We start from the raw sequence: 21168 nt of genomic DNA on the forward strand, positions 1-21168 counted from the left end.
AACAATCCTTTCTTTCTGTCTGTCTGTCTGTCTCTGTCTACGTGTATCGATCTGTCTGTCTGTCTGTCTGTCTATCTATCTATCTATCTACCTACCTGTCTGTCTGCCTGTCCGTCTTTCTATCTGTCTGTCTGTCCGTCTATCTACCTACCTACCTGTCTGTCTGTCTATCTATCTATCTATCTATCTATCTATCTATCTATCTATCTATCTATCTACCTACCTGTCTTTCTGTCTGTCTGTCTGTCCGTCTTTCTATCTGTCTGTCTGTCCGTTCGTCTATCTACCTACCTGTCTGTCTATCTATATCTATTGTATCTATCCATCCACCCACCCATCTATCTATTATCTTTCTAGTTTTTAAAGTCTTTATGGTAAATTCCTCAGTATCGTCACACTAAACATGAATGTAAATATAATTTCAACTTTCCATCCTTCACTATATATTCTCTACTTTTGCTCTGCACTTACAAGTGTCAAAAATAACTTCCTTTCCAATTGGGAAAGAAGCCCCAAAGCACTATTTATTGCGGTGCAGCCTGACGTGCGACACAGCAGGGAGATGTGGGCGGTGTCAGGATTGCCTGCCACCTAGTGTTGTGATGTACGGACTGTATGACACAGGACCACGCCGCCATAGGAGTTGATGGAGTTGGCAGGAGCCCAGGGTGATGCACCAAACCTTCCAGGACGTGTCACCATCCCGGTGTGACATCAACACAGATGAACATCAGCCGGGGACAAAGCGCTTGAAGGACGTGTTGATGAACTCATGATATAGGATTCAATTAAAGGAAAAAGAAAATGACCTTCTAAAGAAATAACCTTCTTAACAAATACTGCATTGTACGATATGATGTGTGTGTGTGTGTGTGTGTGTGTAGGACTATATGCAAACCAAATCATAAAGTATTTGTTTAAGGAAGAGTTTTATCTCTAAAAACTCACATCTGTAATCTTTACTGTAAATATTTAAAACACACACACACACACACACGCACATCCACACCCACAACCACAATCTGTTATACACGTAATATTTAAAATGCACACACGCTCACACTTTTTCTGCCTGTCACTCCAACAGACACCTCGCCCCCGCCCTCGCTCTAATTTCCCCAGTGTCTCTGCAGCGAGCTCGCTGCAGTGCGACGCCCCTCGCTCCCTCTCCCTCTTTGCCACCCTCCGTATAATAGAATATCGATCGCCTTGCCTTTGCCGCAGTGTATAAGCGAGTGTGTCTGTGCACGGCTGTGCGCGAGGGGGCCTTTCCAAGGTCATCTCCACGGCAACCTGAGCATTGGGGTCCTTTCGCCGGGCTGTCACGGAGCGAGGGGTCACGGGGTCACGTGAAGAGAGGAACCAGAGGGAGAGCAGAGGGGGGGGACGAGAGGGGGGTTGGCGAGCACTGCAGCATTTGGTGCCTTAAGTGAAAGGACGGGGTCAGAGCTCCCTTATCCTGCCGTGTATTCACACCAGCACAGAATAATATAAATAATAATAATAAACAGAGGTAAGTGGTTTAACTGACTTCAATCTTAGATTGCATATAATCAAATGAATTGGGTAGTGGGCTACACGAAAAAAAACCACAAAAAGAATGAAAGTAGTTCAAAACACATACACAATAAATACATGTTCCTTGATTTATGTAATTGCTTATGGTTATTGTTACCAGTAATTATAATTCAGGTAGATTGTATACATTGCTATCACTGGAATTTCTATAAATTCTGACAGTGATGTTATTGGGTTTTTATTTTGTAGAACTTACTCTGGTGCTTTCAGTTGTCCTCAGAAGCGTAGACATTTATGTTTAATATGCTGCGCTTTGTTTGATCCAATTGTCTTATAGTAAAATAATACCTGTAACCTTGTAGCTACATATGGTTAATAGTTATCTTAATTCCATTAGTTAAAGAGTGCAATGCTATGATGTGACCTGTGCGAGCGGTCATTTGCGCATGCGTGCATGGCGGCGATAATATATAAAAAATTATATTCATAAAAAGGGACAAACGTCCTCAATTAAAGGTCAAACAGAGAACAACAATATTCTTCTAAACAGTGATGATGATATATAAGAGTTTATTGCATTTTACACATATTGATACAAACCCTGGAGATGTAACTTAAAAATATAGGTATAATTTAGCCTTTGAAAACTAAAAGATACAAAGACCTTGAGATTAAAAATGTAAAAGCAGAAAAGTTCAATGTTCATATGCTTGAAGTAAACAACGCATATATGCAATATAATTCAATACAAAAAGAAAAAGAAAATGTACTGCCCTAACATGTCCTTTTATAAACTAACCCATTCCATTACAACAAAGAATCTTTGCTCCAAATTAGAATATTTTGATGAAATATCCCCTTTAATTAATACACAATTATGAGAAATAAATATTATTTCTCATAATTGTGTATGAATAAAAGGGGATATTTCATGCGTACACTTTTAAAGCTTAATTGGCACTTTTGCCATTTGAAAGGTCAGGCAATTTGTTTGAACAGTTTTTCATTGTGATCAATGTATAGACATATTCACATGATTGACTGGAATTATTGTCAGACATTTCTAAAAGGATATCTAAGTAGCCATGCCAACCATAAAGAACATGGAATGAGAGGCATCCAAGGTCATGCTTATGGAAGAGAAGGCATCAGTTGGGATAATAATAATATGCTTAGATGTGCATTAGGGACATTCTTTGTGCATATTCTTTTGCATTTCTATGAACAGCGATTCAATAGAAATAAGTTTGGAATGGGCCACACAGTCTGTAACAAGAAATACTTTACAGGAAGGACAAGGTGCATCTTACAGCTCATTTGAAGTCATGGAAATAAGAGATACATTTTCGTTTTGGAAAAGGTCTATAGTCAATTTTTTCATCCTACCGTTCTGTGCTTGCATGTCATAGGGTCAAACTGAAAACTCATAAAAGACCAGCGTTTCCAAGGTCACACTCAAGCGAGGTCAAAGTGGACTCTATTCTCACACAGGTTCCATGAGGAGCTCTTCAATGTCTGATCCTTCCAGCTCACGGAACCCAGCGTGGGAACCAATCACAAAGAGCGTCGCTCCTGCAAAAAAGCATGGACGGTTTTTGAACACAATGTGGGGGAAGGTATGACATAAAACATTTCATGAATCTGGCCCCGAGACCCATCTTTCGCAACACATAATTGTCACATCCCATAATATTTACTCATGATAGATGGGCGCCGTTAACACCAATTACATTTGCACTTACCAAGAACCCAAAAGACGGCAGCTCCGGCTCCAGCCAACCAGAACACTGGAAGAGAGACTGCACCGGCGAGGCTCATCTGGTGGGGGACATTCAGCTCCTTTCCTGGAGGAAAAATAAAAACAAGAGCAAATGAAATGAAGAGGGATGTTCCCAAAGCCATTTTTTTATCCTCATCTGCATTATTCCTGGGTAGTCCAAGCAGGTAGACAAAAAAGATAAATCACTATCATCTTAAATGCACTTGATGGACTAACGCCCACAAGAGGAACATTCAGTGACGTTAGTGCACGGTGATCGGTGGAACACATGAACCAATGCAGCACCGGCAACCCGTGTAAAACAGGAACAGCAACCAACAACATAAGATAAAAATTAGAGGCTCCATTTAAAGTAAGCATATCTTTAATAAAAAAATAAAAAATAATAAAAAAACAAACAAACAAAGAAAAACAACAGTGCCCCGCCGCCCGACCTCGCCGTGCAATAGGACCGACCCTCAACCGGGGCAGCCTGTTCTCAGTGAGCCATAACCGGGTTGCATCACTCTAGAGCCCAAGCACACTTGGCGCCCATAAAACACAAAAAATAAAAAACAAACAACTAACTCAATACAAATAGTATCCGAGTTAACAAAAATAATCCCTGTGCGGTGTCCTGATGTGAGCCCTTGCCGTACGAAAGTCGGAACAAACTTTTAAATTACGTCTTGTAGATCTAATATGAGTGAAGATTCAGCAACTGCATTGTCTATTTCTCGCCTCAAATATGTTCAGAAACAGATTTTGATGGACTGATAAGGTGAAATCAGTGAAAGTTTACAGACTAATACAACACGGGACTCAGGCTGGTGCCCCATTGGCTTACGTCACTTCAGGGTTCCTACCGCCAGTGCGAATGCAACCAGAAAAAAAAAAAAAAAAAAGCTGTTCAAGGTATTTTGTTCTGGGAGCTCAGGGAGTCACCAGAGTTGTTTGGTCCAAAAACGCCTGTAGTTCCTCAGTTGCTCATTTCAAATTGGAAACTTCCCTGCCATTAAATAATATGTTTGTATGAATAAGATGAATTCATGTTCCTGATTAGCTGTTCCATACACAAGGTCGAGAACATTCACAAGATATAGAGTTTCAAGAATTCCAGAATGTTTATACTGCCGTGCTTGCCGTACAGTTTATATCAAATAGCAGACATTGGACAGATTTACTCACCAAGGATAACAAGCTTGGACTCGAGAGACTTGAGATGGATGATGTAGAAGGCACCGGCAAAGACCGCCAAGGCGATCAGGAGCATGGGAGAGCTGATACTGTGAGAGACGATATGACAATATATAATGACTGCTGATGTCATCGGGAGAAAATGTACACCGTCTTTCAGCCGGAAACCCCATTTCAAATCATCTCCAGGCTTATACGGCCATTACGGTTTGTTCAACTGTCGTATTTCTTAGGTCATTTATAGTAAAGAATTATTTTCGTCAAACAATAATATTTGCTTACATTTGGCCCTGTGAGTGAGAGCCACATTCAGAGGCTGAGGATTAGGGTGAGAGCAGGCATTCAAAAAGCAGAAACTTGACTTTTAAGAATTTGATTTGACAAAGTCAAGTTCCTGAAAACTGCTCTTCACTAACACATTAAAGCTTTTGGAATGTTTGTTTTCCAGTGAAATACGATTGTGGAATTCTAACTGAGGTCTTACATGCAGTAGAGGATGAGGCCAAGGAAAATGAAGGTGTAGTTGCTGTTGTAGGTGTCCACGTTCTTCACCACCCTCTGGCACAGCTCTCCAAAGTTACGGGGTTTGGAGAACTTGCGCTGGTCCACAAAACTAGCCCACGGTCGAATGGACATCCGACGGCTCTCGAACCATTGTTTAATGGTACTGGCAGAGAGGCCTTTTGGGAGCCAGAGTCTGTGTAGTAAGAGAGAGGCGATGTTGATAATACACACCCAAACAATAACAGTGGGATACAGGCTTATAAGTAGTCCCATTCAGGTACTGATTTCTGTAATATGAATATCTGTAATATGGGTATGTGATAATTAATACTAATAAATGAATACATTGATATTAATGACTTTGTGTATTTCATCTTATTGTATGGTGATGAAATGAAAACATTGAAATACAGTGGCACAACATCTTCCCATCTGAATGAATGAATGAACCTCTGTCTAATTACTCAACGCTGGATTTGACTAAATAAAATAAATTAAGCTCACTGAGCCGACTGTAGGTGTTTGGGGGTGATTTTATATCACTAGCAGTCAACCCGGTCCACAGCTTTTAACTCGGTGAAGGCGTGCGCGCGGTCCCTAAAAAGAGGCCTGACCACCTGAAATGGGTGCACCCCGTTTGCACTTTAACTGTGATTTTATTATGTCTCTCTTTAATGTGTTTAGCTTTTTATTTCTATGTCATTTTAGTCTTCTTTGCTTTTTAAATAATGTGTTTTCTGCCTTATGATAAGCATTTGTTAAATGCCTTTGTGGATGAAATGTGCTCAACTTGCCATGCCTTATTACTATATTGCTATTGTTATTTTCCCAATAATTATTGCTGTAATGCGCGCTTCTCTATCACCAGGCCCTAACAGCAGAACCGGCCATTGGGTTAATGTTTTCTTCGTGTCCCGTGGGAAATCACACCAAACCAGAGCTCTGAATCACCACACTCGCGGCGAAGACCTTACTTGGACATGATCCCCGCTCCACCGGTGCCCGTGGGCAGAGCTGCCTCGGTGGAGAACAGGTCTCCGGCCTTGCTGTCCATATCCACGAGGCAGTTCTCCCCCTTCGGTGCTCCGGACGTCATCTACGGACCGACTCCTGTGGGGGGGGCGAGAAACCCACCCGTTTAAACCTCACCTGCTGTACTATTCGGGTCCACTTTCGACACGCCCGAACGGGGGCGTGTACTGCGGATGTGGCGACAAAAAAACAAAAACCCCACGTAATGGAAATTGTTCGTGGACAAAAGGCTTGGCCACTGCTGACGCCCTTCGACCCGTCAGACACACGGAATAATACAAAGCGGCAACGTCATCAAGCCCCGGCACGGGAGGGACTACGGCTGTCGAAGAGAGAGCCGGAACGTTGAAAAGGAGTGTCCACTTCAGACGTCACATATACGAATAGGCACCGGAGCGAAACACAAACACCGGTCAAACACCGATCAACGCCGAACATATAAAGCCATTTGTGACCATCGAAACGCACCGAGGACGAGCAGCTCCGCCAACGCTCCCCGCGCCGCCGCTGCTGCTGCTGCCGCTGCTGCTGTTGTTGTTGTTCCTCGACGGACGTGACGTGGCGCTGACTCGAGACGCTTCCCGTGGCCCGTGCTGCGTTCGAGTTCGACGCGGGAGATGGCCGCTTCGTTCTCCCGAACGTGTCCGCGTCGGCCCGCAGGTCGCGAGTTCTCCCACTCCCACCGCAGCGGCGGCGGCTTCAACGCACCGCCGCACGCCTTTATTGGCGCAGGTAAAACGAAAGGAAATTGCATTTAAGTTGCCGACACATAATGCAGCGGCCATCGGCTATGGTACGCACGGGCAAGTATTTTTCTTTGTATTTTTAGAGCTTATAGAGCTTATTGTGCGTAATCGCCGGCGTCATGACATGTCACTGCACATATGTATGACCGTATTTATATGTATGTGACATATAAATAATCTCTTGAGCTTGGACTTGAAGATAAACGGTCACATCTAAACTGCCCTGTCTGTTTTTACTTTACTACTTGATCAGTGGCAAGTAAATGTAAGTAAAGTAATTTAAAGATTATTCACCATGTTCAGTTCGCGTGTGTGTGTGTGTGTGTGCGTGTGTGTGTGTGTGACATAAAAAACAGAAGTGATCGTGGCCCAATGGCCCGTGGGCTTTAATCTGCCAAATATAACCATCGTGAATGAAACCAAGTCATTTGAGGTAGGAGCTGCAATCACTATTATGGGAACTGGAAAAAACGACGTTACTAGTTTTGGCCCTTTAAAGGCATGTCAGCAGGTGGAGAAAAAAAAAGGACACTAAGTGGGCTGTGATCTTTAAAACATAACCCCCGTGAATGAGACCAAAGTGATTTTAAGGCACGGATAACCTTTCAGCGACAAGGTAGATGCCGCAAAACACTTACTGGCGACCACTTTTTGGCACGGCAAACTTCTTTTCCACTTCACCTCCGGCCGTAATTCCCATTTGACTTGAATGCGGCGAGAGGCGCTGACACCGCAGTAAATATCGCCGCCTGCCGACGAAGGCGAAGCTCCATCCGTTTGGAAACGATACGTGGTGCGGTCGTGCTCCCGCTCGCGAACGCTAAATTGTTCTCGGTTTTTTTTGTTTGTTTTGTTTGGTTTGGTTTGGTTGGGGTGGTCTCCGAATGCGGGCGTGAACGTGGATGCGCGGTGAGGTGACATCTCACTGAATCCGGGGTCTCCACATTCCCTTGTGTTCAGCGACGGGGGCTAGGTTGCGGATCAGTCCGACTGCCGTGTCCGCTCACAGAGAAAGTGTTCCGTCCGGGAGCCCTTTGACGGAACGTCGTGGACGGTGAGTCGTGGAGTTGTAATGCGTGTAAGGTGTGCAGTGGACGTGGGGCGGTTCACTCCGGGGCCCGCTGTCTTTGTGGAAAAACCCGAGCGAAGGTTGCACGGGGGCGGGGGGGGGGGGCGTCCCGTACCGTACCGTACCGTCCCGTCCCGTCCAAATGTGTGGGGAATAGAATGTAAACGTTGTCTTACTCACGACGGACCCGTAATATCCTCAAACAGTTCGAGTTGCAACGTGCGTCGGATCATTTCAAGTTGAGCGTGTTGTTGTTGTTATTGTTGTGATTGTTGTTGTTGTTGTTGTTGCGCTTCCTCAGGGACACGTGACTCGTGACGTCAGCGGACGGTCACGCGTACTTGGCTCCACCGGTCGCTGGGCGTGACGAGCGGCCCCCGCACGGCAGACACAAGCTACTTAAGTATTACCAAACAACGCTCCACCTCGTGGGGGGAAAAAAAACAAAACCAAACAAAAAACCGGTTTGGTTCGTGTGCCCTTAATTCTTTTTTTTTTTTTTTTTTTTTTTTTTTTTTTTTTCTCTTCTTACCTTGTCACAAAACACCGCGATTTGCTTTGTAAACTAGCCTAGTAACCCTAGCCACACCCCAGAGGCCTTCTAGGCCCCCTGCTCCCCCCACAGACAGTGTGGCCCTGTGACTGAACTGTTTATTGTTCTGTGGACCGTCCAGTCACCTGCTCTCCACCGGGACCCGCAGGCCCCGCCGCCGCACCATGGCCACGACGCGACGCCCGGACTACTCTCTCAGGGACGCCCTGTACTGGGACGAAACCGAGTGCCTCAACTACTATGGGATGCTGTCCCTTCACGAGGTCTTTGAGATAGTCGGCTCCCAGTTGACGGAGGTGGACGTCGAGGTGCTCTCCTTTCTGCTGGAGGAGACCTTCTCCGGGAGGCATCCCTTGGACCCGGCGGACTGGACGGTTCAGCCCTGTCCGGCGGACCCCGAGCACAAGGGCGTGGCCCCTAGTCCTGCGCTGCTGAGCGCGTGGAGGCGGTTCCAGCCCCGGGGCTCCCACTGTGCTGTGCCTCCCTTGCGTAAGCCCAAGAGTGGGCTGGAACTGCTGCTGGAGCTAGAGAACCGAGGCTACCTCAGCGAGGGCAACCTGGAGCCCCTGCTCCAGCTCCTGAGGGTCCTCACTCGCCACGACCTGCTGCCCTTAGTTTCACGCAAGAAAAGGAGGACAGGTGAGGGTGTTTAACTGACCCCTCCATTCCGTTTATTCTGTCTAGGTTGAGGTTTAGAGTGTTCGGACCGCGATTCAACCCGGGTCTCTCCACCTTAGTGTCTCCGGAGCGGATTGGACAGACTTTTGAGCCCGAGAATAGAGGGGCGACGTGCCCCGTGCAGCCAGGAGACCCTTGCCGACAGACGGATGCGCCTCTGACAATGTTTTCACACTGGAGATCTGGTAAGTAAAGTTTAAGATCTGTTTTAAAGTGTTTGTTTTTTTTGTTTGTTTTTTTTCTCAGATCTAATGGTATGGTATAATGCTGTGGCGACATTACCACATCATTCCCCTGTCTGTTTATTCAATATTTAAACAAAAGAAAGACTTTAAGACTGCAGAGCTGTACCAGAAAGGTGGAAACCATCAGTGTTTGTTGAGGGAACTTCTGCGAGGTAATAAAGTCGAGCACTCCATCTAGTTTTTCCTCTCTCAAAGGGCTTTTACACAGTGATCTAGGCAGGAGTAGTCCCAGTCAGGGCAACAGTTGCCTTCTGTTTGAAACTAAAACTGCCTGCTTATGGTTGATTGTGTAAATTGCATTGGGTTTACACCTACCAGGTACTTATCCTCCAATGCCTGGGCCTGCCCCCAGGCGGAGGAGGAGGAAGAGGGGCTACGGCTGGAGCCGCAGGCCTAAGAGAGCTGACAAACAGGGCCATCTTCCGCCTCTGCTGCCAGAGAGAGTCTCCTGTGGTAAGAGAACCCAAATATATGTACGCTGTCACTTTAGCTTCCCATTTTTCACCTGCTTCTCTCCATCTCGTTTTTGCTATCTTGTAAATATTTATTCTGCCTCCTGGTCTCTAAATGACAGACTTTTCAGCATATATGCTTCCCTTTCATTGTGTGTCTTTCGCTCTGATCTAAATCATCCGCTTACCCATCCGTAATTTCATTGTGAGTTTTCAGCTCACACCCACCACCAGACAGCATTGACTCTAGAAATCTCCCATCCTAATCAGATTCTGTGACTAACCTTCATGACCAAGATGGGGCGTTCACTTTCAGAGTTTCCATTTTACAGTAGGAACCCTTATGGACCAATCCTTTTACTGTTTGAATCCAATTTGTGCTGTTCGTATTGTTTGTAAAAAAAAAAAAAAACATTATAGAGACCAACAGGGTCTAACCCCTCACAGTGGTTTGTCCTTTTCCGTTTTTTTTACTATTTTGACAGTTCCCCCTAATTACACACCACATGCAGGCTTGTCAGGTGTGTTAACTGGAGCTACCACTTAGATCTTGTAGGAACCAGTTCTGGAATTTCTAAGCTGTGACCAGTTGTGCTTTGTTGCTTTTTTATTTTTTTATTTTTTAAAAAAGCACCTTTAATTTTAAATAACATATTGCTTGGCTAACTACAAAAGAATCATAATAATAATTCACAATAAAAAAGAAGTCATTAACATCCAAATCCCAACCTTTCCCATTTATTTGCAACACTCTGCTAAAGCATGTTATGTTTCAACAAAAACAGGATGTATTTCCTTATTCTTTTCTTATCGGTTAAACTTGTTTTCAATTGGACTTTCAACTCAAAAGCTTGACCTCTGCTTTTCAGGCCTGTGTATTGATGCTCATTTTTCTGTGAGTCACCATGGTCTTAAGATTGCACACCCCGACCACCTGCAAGCCCCATGGAATTTTAAAAGGCATTCCTCATGATGAAATTGTTTTATCTGTGTAACCCCACTATGCCTGTGTGAGCATATTCTGTAGGTCCTCCTAAAAACCTTTCAAAGAACTTAAATGGAAGGCTGCATCATGAGCGGTGCTACTGTTTCGGAAGCAGAAATTAAGCTCCAGACAATGTGTTGTTGACAACGTCCTTTTTGTTTCCCCTGTTGCAGGCGTTGAGTCAGGAAAACTCTGAACCATTACATTAAAAGTGGTTCAGGTTACTTTGTATTTGTATGTTTGGGGGGAAAAAAATAAAATAAAATTAAAAAAATAATAATAATAGGAAAAAAAATTTTTTTTAATAATAATATATATATATATATATATATATATATATATATATATATATATATATATATATATATATATATATATATATATATATTACTCACAAAAAGGTAGGGATATTTGGCTTTTGGGTGAAATTTATGGAAAATGTAAAAAGTTTACGCTAGAGTGATATTATGTCATGGAAGTAGGGCATTTAAGTAGAAGCATGCAATGGTGATTTCCTCATCTTAAACAATTTATTGAAACAAAAGCCAACAACAGTGGTGGGTTTACTGCAACAAAAAATGTCAATGTCTCAATAACTTGTCATGTGCCCTTGAGCTTCAATTACAGCTTGACAACGACATCTCATGCAAGTCGACTTATTGTCTGCTGAGGCATGGCACCCCACTCTTCTTGAAGGGCAGCCCTCAGGTCATTGAGGTCCTGGGGCACAGAGTTACAAGCCTCTACACGGCGACTCGGCTGATCCCATAGGTTTTCTATGGGATTCAGGTCTGGAGAAAGTGCAGGCCACTCCATTTGAGGTGCCCCAGTCTCCAGCAGCCGTTCCCTAATGATGCAACCTCGATGAGCTGCTGCTCAACCTCAATCGACTTTCATCAGAGAACAGCACTGAGGCCACTGGTCCCTCGTCCAGCCTAAATGCTCCCTGGCCCGTGCAAGTCGATGATGCCTGTGCCTGGTGGTGTGGTCAGGTACCCTTGCAGGCGGTCGAGCACGCTGACCACGCTGATGTCAACGGTTTCGTATGGTCTGACGTGACACTTGGGTTTCTCTCACCTCCCTTAAATGTGCCTGGAGTTGAGTGGCATTCATCATCCGGTTGCGCAAGGCACTGTTGACAATCAAGCTCTCATCAGTGTGGGATGTGGCCAAAGGACGTCCACTTCTATGCCTTTCTGTGAGTCTTCCAGTCTCTGTATCTCTGTTGCAACCTGCTGATGACACTCTGTGACGCTCTAAGCTCAGTGGCCACTTCCCTCTGAGAACATCCTGTTTGAAGCCTCACAATGGCGAGGTACTGTTGATCAGTTGTTAGGTGTCGTCTTGGTCTCATGATGTCAAAATGTGAACAGCATGATGAAGAGGACTGTTTAAATACCAATTCTAATTGAACCAGGAAATGTATTGGTCGATTCATGGATCAAACACCTGTTGTGAATTTGGCCGTTCAGCTCCTTGTTGGAGAACAGCAAGTTGTGCAAAAAATACTGAAACATTGAACAGTTGGACATTCAAAAGTTTAGAGAAGGTCAAATTAAGTTCACCTGTAAAGGTTATAGTGCATTTTAGGTTCATCCTGAAATTTCACCCAAAAGCCGAATATCCCTGTGTGTGTGTGTGTGTGTGTGTGTGTGTGTGTGTGTGTGTGTGTGTGTGTGTGTGTGTGTGTGTGTGTGTGTGTGTGTGTGTGTGTGTGTGTGAAAAACATGCATGCATATATATATGTGTTAGGTCTGGGACACAGATATTTAAATTGTTAACCGGCCCTTTACCATTTCATCCCCATTCTTGCATTCTGAATATTAATCCTAACTAAACCTGCAAGATCAGGGAGATTTTTCCCTCTGCATCAGAGTGTTTCAATACCCTTCTTTTTCTTTATTTCGCCTCTTTCCAACCCAGTGAATTAGTGAACTTCCAGCTTTTGTTGTTAAGAGGCCACTCTGGTAGGTAGTCATTTTGTCCATGCTGTAATTCACTTATCCAGTAGACACTTAACACCCGACCTTGTTCGGCTCCATTCCTGTGGTTGCGTTTTTAAAACAACCGGCATATTTTCTTCCCGAAAAATGATCTCAAACAATGAATTTTCAATCCGAAGGCTCCAATGTCACACTCTTCTCCCACTTGCCTCTGATTGCCTGCCTTTATAGTCTACAGCACTCTCTCAGCGCCACTGAAATTCTTTTGGAAAATCACGCAAACCCTCTCAGCTATACCCTTTGAATGCCTACCATTGCGTGTGGTTAGAGAGAGAGAGAGAGAGAGAGAGAGAGACTTGTCACGCTGCTCGGTCGCTCCCTCTCTAACAAGTCTGGTTCGATGTCCACGGTAAAGAGGCCTTCTCACAGCATGGGGTGGTGCTGCTTCTGTATTTGAAGCCTGTGTATCATACATGTAGCGTTCCTCCTTCCTCTTCCCTTCAGAAAACAGTAAACTGTCCTTGTTCTATTAGTGCACCGTGGGTGAGAAAATTACCTGTGAATGCTTAAAATCCATGACTGCTCAACGACGGCTGCTGGGCTCAGTGTGCCGCACATTGGACAGTCCTCAGCAGTATATGTTCTTCTCGTTTGTTATTTTTAGCTCTACTAATTTGCCTAAACAAATGAGGGGGGGGGGGGGGCTTGACCTAAATTTGATCTGAGAAAGACAATTCTAATGAAGCTTGCTCAGTCCACCATGAAAGTTTATTTCATGTCCTTTAACTCCCGCCTATGAGATTCTCTAATATTGAAAAAGCAGTTCAAATCAATCTGGAATGTCTTTTCACTCGCGTCTGGACGGAAAATCCACCTCGAGCCAAACTATTGTGTAGGTGTCTGACACCGGCTTCAGCGCCTTGACCCACAAATATCATTCCGTATCACATTGTAGATCCTGAGCGGGTACCGGTCCTCTTCAGGTCTGACCCCTTGTGCTATCTCAGGGAATTTTTAAAATGGTTGCCACTCGACGGCATTAGAAAAAAAAAAAAAAAAAAGCCTCAGAGGAGGCAGAGCATTTCTGTGGAAAATAACCCAACAGTTGCCGAGGGAGGCCCCCGCTGTATCTGATCCCCGTGTCCCGCGTGAGCCCCGGGTGCGTGTCAAACGGGAGCAGAGATAGATAGGGCGGCTCAGTCCAAGGCCGTTGCTCAGCATTCACAGCCCCCTCTAATAGTATTACCTGTCAAGATCCATTTCTCAGATCATTTTCAGTGAAGTGTTTCAATTACAATTTGACGGCTACAACTTCCCGTTACAAACGCCCACCAGGTGTTGGACCCCTCATTTTCTGGAATGGCTGTCGGGGTGGAACGATTAAGACAAAGTAAATCAAAATGGACGGGAAATAAATCAAATTACGTTTTGGTTATACTGTATGTGCTTTTTACAACTTTGCCAAAATGTGAACGCCTATCCTTGTTTTCATATTATGAAATGAAAAAGTCTGCTCTAGAATGCTGGGTAAAGGTATTGTACCCAGCATTCAGGATGCTTGTTTAAGTTCTTACAAATTGTGAAGAGGATTTACCATCATTTTATTCTTTACATAGATTGAAATTGAGCAACCAAGAAATATTCGACAGAATAACCAATCATAAAACTAGTTGTTGGTTGCAGCCCTGTAATGTCCATTCCTGGTTAGAATGGACCTTAACTGATTGATGAGATATAAGCAAATTGTTGGAGATGAGGGTGACCTGTTATAAGCTTCCTGTTTAGATGCTACTTACATGCAAGGCTCATTTGAGCTGGTTTTCTTCCAGTTGCAGTGTAGTCCAGACTCTCTTCACCATATCACGTAAATGAGTGCTGTACCATGCCTGCTTGTTCTTGATTTAAAAAAAAAAAAAAAAAAAAAAAAAAAAAAAAAAAAAAAAAAAACCATCCCAGCAGACGAATATCCAACCCACTTGTGCTTGTCTCTTTCTCCCTCTCTCTCTCTGCTTTCTCTATGTTCACAGTTCTAAACAGACCAACCTGTCTGTCAGGAAAACAGTATCCTCACACGCAATGAGAGGGGGGAAAGGAACACTAAATGCTCAGACTACGCAAAAACAGAGGGAGCAAATTTTTTTTTTTTTTTTTTTTTTTTTTTTTTTTTTTTTTGAGGTGAACGGAGGTGTGTCTGCCTGTCTTGCTGCTCCTAACTCTCCACTCTCTCGGTCAGCTGTTGAGCAGAAAAACGGATCGATAAACAGTTGAAGCTCTCCTCACCAAAGTGACTCCTTGTAAATGGGTACTTAAACTTTTTTTTTTTTTTTTTTTTTTCCCCCCCCCTCTTCTTTCTTCTGGTGGGGTGAGATGGAGGAAGCCGAAACGGGCTAGGTGTTTTAAAGGGAGAAAATGAAAACTGTGCCTCCTAATGTCCTGTCTAAGTGGTTCTACGTGTCTCTGAAGCGTGAAGTGCTCTGTAACCCTAACAAAACGACTGAATCACTGTGTTCCTGTGACTTTGTACCGGGGGGAAAAAAAAAAAGTCTCTCCCCTGTTTGTCGCTATCTCTACCCCCATACTGCCCACGCGGAAGTGCGAAGGCCAAAATGGAGGCCGTCTATAGATAAATGAAATAATTGCGTGAAGAGCAGTTTTTATCTACGCTACTGCCCTCCCAGTTTTCAAGCATTGAAAATTCCAAAGAGTTGCTGTACTGGTGCTCGGTTCAATATCCGACTGAATCCGTGCTGGATATTGCATTTGAAGGGAATATACAAAGCAGAGCCTTGACCTGCCTTGTCTGTATGGCGTTGATGCTTTAATCGACATCCCATGAAAGGTCTCTTCCTCCAACGAATAAAAGGCTTTGGAAGCCAAAATGTTACCGATTTGACGTCATGTTTCCAAGAACCGATAACTGGGCCCCCTCAGGCCAGTCGTTTGTGATCCAGTGGCCCTCATCTTTTAAACGACTCTATTCATTTGCAAGCAGGAATACCAGGTTAACACTAACTAGTCATTTGGTAGATATTGTTATGGAAAGCCGTGAACTGTGGGTTTTATTTGTTTTTTTTTATTTATTGGTCCAACCAATGTATAATTGTTTTCTGTTCTTGTATTATGATAATGAAATCAAGAAAAACTATTTCCGACTTCTTCTTTTTTTTGTTGTGTGTGTGTGTGTGTGTGTGTGTGTGTGTGTGAAAACGAATTGTCTCATTCTTTGCCTTAAACCTTAAATGAATCAAGTCCCTTTAGAATTCTGCGTCATTAATGCTTACGTTTCCTCAGAACCACTGCATATCCTACTTGTCTGTCTGCACGGTACCCTCATCATACAAAGTGGGAGCTCAAACAATGTGGGTGCTATGCACACAGTTTGCGTAGTACCCACATTACAACCAAAAATAAATAAAAGTCTGCTTTCCTCTCTGCTATGACTGTTGAGCGACGCAAAGTCAGTGGCTTGCTCGAGTCGACATTAGTATCTCTTCGACTGGCTATGAACAAAATGATTTCCCCTTGAGCTTCCTCTAAATCCCCCTGTAGAACTGTGCAAATGATAATAACAGAAACAGAACTTGAAACACTTATACCACGAAGCCGTGGAATTAAAAATAGAAATAGAAAATACTACATTTGGATATTTGACGGAGCTTCAGATCCTGGAAACGTAGTATTTTATTTTGTATTTTTCCAGTGAGGCTTGTAAGGTTGCCAACACTAAATTCTCCATCACATTTTTGTTTTTTTACCCCGTCAAAGTCTCTTGGGGCCGGAGGGGAACACGAGAACACGGTGTTTGTCCCGGGCACCGTGGAGATAAAAGCTACAGATAACTATGCCATTCTGACTTTGAAATCACGTTGAGGAAAGGGGGCCCTGCCAATGTGGGAAACGGTACGAGAAATCAAATGACATTGTTGCCGTCACGGAGCGGGTGTCACAGAAGTCAAGCGCTCTGTAGCGATGATGAAAAGGGTGGGGGCGGGCGGTGGATCTTTGTTTCAGCTCAAAAGTCGTCTCCTGGTTTCCCCCTGCAAGCTCTGGAATATTGACATGAGAGGAGGATCACAGCGTTGCTCTTGCGCAGTACAGTATGTATCCCCTGACCCTTCTCGCTGTGCTGTTGCATGACCACCACACCCCCGTTGCAATGGAATTCCCAGGCGATATTGTCAGAATTGAACGTGACGACGACTGAGATATTGAGATATTTTTTGTTTTTACAATTTTTTTTTTTTAAACTGCCCCCGAACAGGAACAGTGGGCTCTTTTGAGTTTTCTAGAAACCCTCTGCCCGGTTACCCGCATCGAGCATTGTGGCCTCGCTACCTCTGGGGGCTGTCAAGTTAACACATGAACCAGTTTAAAGTTTCAACACATTTTGTTTTAACATGGGGGCGGGGGTTTACCGACAGTAGACTGTGGGAACTCTAACGCGCTATACTGTATCCAACACGGCCATGGGCTTTTCCTTTATGTGACCGTCAGTAAGTTATTGTGTAACTTGACCTCGAAGCTCAAAAATTGTTGGCCTAGCGTATAACGGTCGCTGAATTATTTAATGGGCTGGGTGATAAAATACTTCTTAAATGTCACATTCTCCGGCCGTTTGTAGCTGCAGTGCGCTGACTGATAAATATCCAACCTTCTGGTTAGTGTATCCCCGCTACCTTACCATTGCAAACTTCACTGTTTTGCCGTGCCCTGCTACGCCTTTATTTCTGCCTCCGTCAACGGGGAGTGTTCTGGACAATCCTCCCTGAGAGGCCTGCTTGATGTCATGCATTGTTGTACAGCAGTTGTATGAGACCACGCAATAAAACATTTTTTGTTTTCTGTCTCCCCCCTCCTCCCCCTCCCTTCTTTTCTTCTTTTCTGACCCACGGACACATTCTTTCCCTCCGGACCACCTGCCTCCAAACCTTACCTTTTGCCCCGCCACTTCTCCTTCCTGTATCACCTCTCCCTCCCTCCACATTTCACTGCGTCTTCACTCGACCTCTCTGTTCTAACTCACTCTTCCTTCCATCTGTGTCTTCGCCATTGTTCCAAACCTCTCCCTGTGTCCTCTTACCTGCTTCTGCGACCAGACGTGCGACTGCGCGTGCGGGCCGAATACCTGGAGCACGAGTCGGTGCTGCGCGGCGGCGTCTCCTCGGACAAGCAGCAGCCGCTGGAGCGGCAGTTTGAGCTTTTCAGCCGGGCCAACTCTCTGCTCCGGGCCAGGGACCTGGGCTCCATCGTCTGCGACATCAAGTTCACCAAGCTGGACAACCTGGAGGCCTTCTGGGCGGACTACCTGAGCGGGGCCCTGCTGGAGGCCCTGAAGGGGGTCTTCATCACGGACTCTCTGAGGATGGCGGCGGGCGCGGAGGGCGTCCGGCTGCTGATAAGCGTGGACCAGGATGACTACGAGGAGGGCCGCAGGGTCCTGGGAGCGAGGAGAAAGAGGACGTCTATCAACGGTGGGCAGGCACTCAAGGCAGGCTAGGCTCATGTGGCTCTGTGAGGTTTGCTCTTAAGGTTGAAGCCTGGGTGTGTGCGCATTTCGGCCCTGTGCTTAAACTGCAACTTGGACGCAGCTGAAATTGTGAGACTGCACCTTTTTAAAATAACCTTTGTGCTTGTCATGCAATATTATTTCTTTCCACCAGATGGCAGACACTGCAATACCTTGTTACAGAGTGCCCGACCAGTCATCGTAGCGAGAAAAGTAATTCACACGAGGCAAGAGTGATTTATTTCCTTTATTTATCCACAGGTTCTGCTTCATAAGACACTGTGGGGGGAAAAAAACCCAAAGGATCAGCAAGTTGAAGAAACCTCCTAGAGATAATGATAGGATCCTGAGTGACACAAGACGAGCTGTGCTGCGAGTCTTGGCAAACTACAGGTGATCACAGACTGACATGCAAAACACTGAGTGCCAAAACATCCACAGCCCTAACCAGCAGTATGTGTGTTATCTAACCAACTTGTAGTGTATCCAGGTGCCGACGGAATACTTAAAAGATATTCTCAAGAACAGATGAGAGAGGGCTCCAAAGGGAGTTTGACCACGATGAGATTTTGCTTGGGTTTGCATTGAAATGTTGGAAATTGAAATGTTCAAGGGCTTATATACCTCTCAAACCGTCTAAAATGACAAAAACAGCCAAGAAAAGAATAATTTACTAAGTTAATGTTTTTTTATTTTTATTTTTTTGTCATTATTGGAGTTGGGAGGTGGAAACTGGCTTTGACTCTTAACTTTGATTTTCCTGAGCCCACCTCGCACACGCACACTGCCAGTTAAACCCAGGTGCTCCCATTTCTGTGTGCCACGATAACCCAACTCGTGATTTCTGCGGCCGGGGCCGACATGGCAGGTGCCAGCAGATGACAGCGGTGATTAGGGCTGGGCCTCAGTGGACCATGAAAGATTCATCATCACAATCTTGTCAACAGCCAACCGGGATAACAAAGCAACGGCCCGGGTGTCCGGCTGGGCCTCGGAGAGTGGAGTCCGGGACGGTGCGCGGGTCAATAGAAGTGATGTTTGAGAGATCAAAATCAAAAGTGCACATCCTGGCCGCGCTCAGCTATTATATGTAGGCCCGGTAGAGTGGCTCACAGGCAGCTGTCTAGTCGTCCTGCTGGAACTAATACCGGGACTTCACTCATAGAGTTGGATCAATAGGACCCCATCACTCTAATTCCCTTCATACAAGCAAGACTTACGCACCGACTCCTCGCTGCTGTCTGAAGCACAGGACCAGGCACAAACCGCTACAGGGGCAAGGGACATTACCTCATGTAAAGATTTGTGTTTTGTTTTTGTTTTGTTTGGAATATAGTTTATTAAAGCGTCTTTGTACTGTTTTATAGGTAAAAATGTAAAAAAAATAAAATAAATGCTGAGGGAAAATCTTTTGTTTATGTATACGGATATTTACTTTTGGCATGGCTTGTATCTTTTTGTGGAAATCTTAATATATTAGAAATGATTTCTGGTGAAAAATAAATCTAGTGTTGGAAAACTGTGTTCTTTTGTTTTATTATGAATAACTAAACTCCTTTGTGATTGAATGACATTTCGGCATTAAAACTACGTTGGACTTTCATGTTTAATTAAATACAAATTGGAGCAACAATTCTGTGATCGTGCCAATTATGAGGTATGAAGGAAGGCTTTAAAACACATTCACGCAATCCCCTAAGCTTACAAAAATATTACTAAATAATTCCCCTTCTCAAAGAACATGGCACGTTATCGACTAATCGTAGTTTTCACATGACTAGAAAATTGGTGTGATGGTGGCAAATGTAATCTTAATGAAAATCAAGAAATCCAAAGTCAAATCACAGACCACTCGACAATTCATTCTATTAATATTTGCTCAAATTTTTTTTTGTGTCAAGACTTATTCTGATACGATGAGGTCTTTCATACGAAATACATAAAAGCAGCATAATGTTGAACCACATTAGGAACATCATTTATTTTGGTTTCGGTTGAAAAGACAAGTTGAAGACAGCGGCGTTTCAGCCCTGCTGTCAACATAAACCTACCGCCAATCAAGTTTTTCAACAAGGATTTTAGGGATAAGCACAAAGCCATTGACTGGACATGAGCACCTCCAACCACCTCATTAAGCCACATCTAGTGGTCGTCGCAAAGCTCTGGAATAGAAAAAAAAAGGATGAAGGTAATCCCCTAGACAAGTAGGGAAGGCATCTAACACTTCTGCATCACAACCTGCTGAGTGGCACACAAAGAGATACACGGTGCAGGGGAAAGCTACCGCTGTTATTCAGTGGAAATCCCTTCCACTTATTCCACAAGAAGGATTGGAAGAGAATGCATCAGGAGGGGAAGTCAGAGGAATAACAACACATGGGAGAGACCTGCTTACTCACGTTCAAGGGGTATACATTTTTTTTTTTTTTACAATATATTCAGTTTTGACCTTACCACTGTTCATTTTTCTATTGGGCAATAATAACTTTAGTGCAGTAATCACTTTGTCTTTTGTAGTCCTTTAATTAGCCCAGTTAAAGGGGCTGTAAGAGAGGAGCCAACTCCACATTTATCCCTTTTTGTTTTATTAAGGACGTGTGTTCATTGACCTTTCTTTATCAATATAGTATCAGTTTTAATTGCATATTTTTGCTTAGCACACACTGTATATAAACTATACACTGCATATGAACTATATTTATAAGTATAACTTATAAATATGATAATGATATAATATAATTATACTTACAGTTATAACTATAATTATATCTAGTAACTAATAATCTGTACATCTGGTCATGAAATAGATTTCACACAGACCTTTTTGGGCCATTGCATACTATTAATGCGATGGATATCATTTAAAATCATTCGTAGGAAATTGCACAGAATTTTTTTTCAAGTCACATGACTTTCTATATTTTATGAATAATTTCATAATGACATTTTAAATATTAATTTCTAAAGAATATAAATCTGCA

General features: G+C 43.9%; 2 protein-coding genes across 2 annotated transcripts; one reads left to right on the forward strand and one right to left on the reverse strand.

Annotated features, from left to right (window-relative positions):
- Positions 1–2071: 2071 nt before the first annotated feature.
- On the reverse strand, positions 2072–6569 carry rabac1 (Rab acceptor 1 (prenylated)). Its single transcript, XM_080006207.1, has 6 exons — positions 6479–6569; positions 5953–6088; positions 4959–5171; positions 4466–4563; positions 3261–3362; positions 2072–3090 (listed from the first exon to the last, which is right to left on the reverse strand). The coding sequence occupies exons 2-6, from the start codon at positions 6072–6074 to the stop codon at positions 3002–3004; spliced, it is 624 nt and encodes a 207-aa protein (XP_079862333.1). The 5' UTR covers positions 6075–6088; positions 6479–6569; the 3' UTR covers positions 2072–3001.
- A 1929-nt stretch (positions 6570–8498) lies between these two features.
- On the forward strand, positions 8499–19682 carry dedd1 (death effector domain-containing 1). Its single transcript, XM_080006036.1, has 5 exons — positions 8499–9017; positions 9116–9241; positions 9620–9754; positions 17778–18152; positions 18449–19682. Exons 1-5 carry the CDS (start codon positions 8543–8545, stop codon positions 18460–18462), a joined length of 1125 nt encoding a protein of 374 aa, XP_079862162.1. The 5' UTR covers positions 8499–8542; the 3' UTR covers positions 18463–19682.
- The last annotated feature ends 1486 nt before the right edge of the window (positions 19683–21168 follow it).

The sequence above is a fragment of the Zeus faber genome, assembly GCF_960531495.2.
Source record: "Zeus faber genome assembly, chromosome: 8".
NCBI classification, from domain to species: Eukaryota; Metazoa; Chordata; class Actinopteri; order Zeiformes; family Zeidae; genus Zeus; species Zeus faber.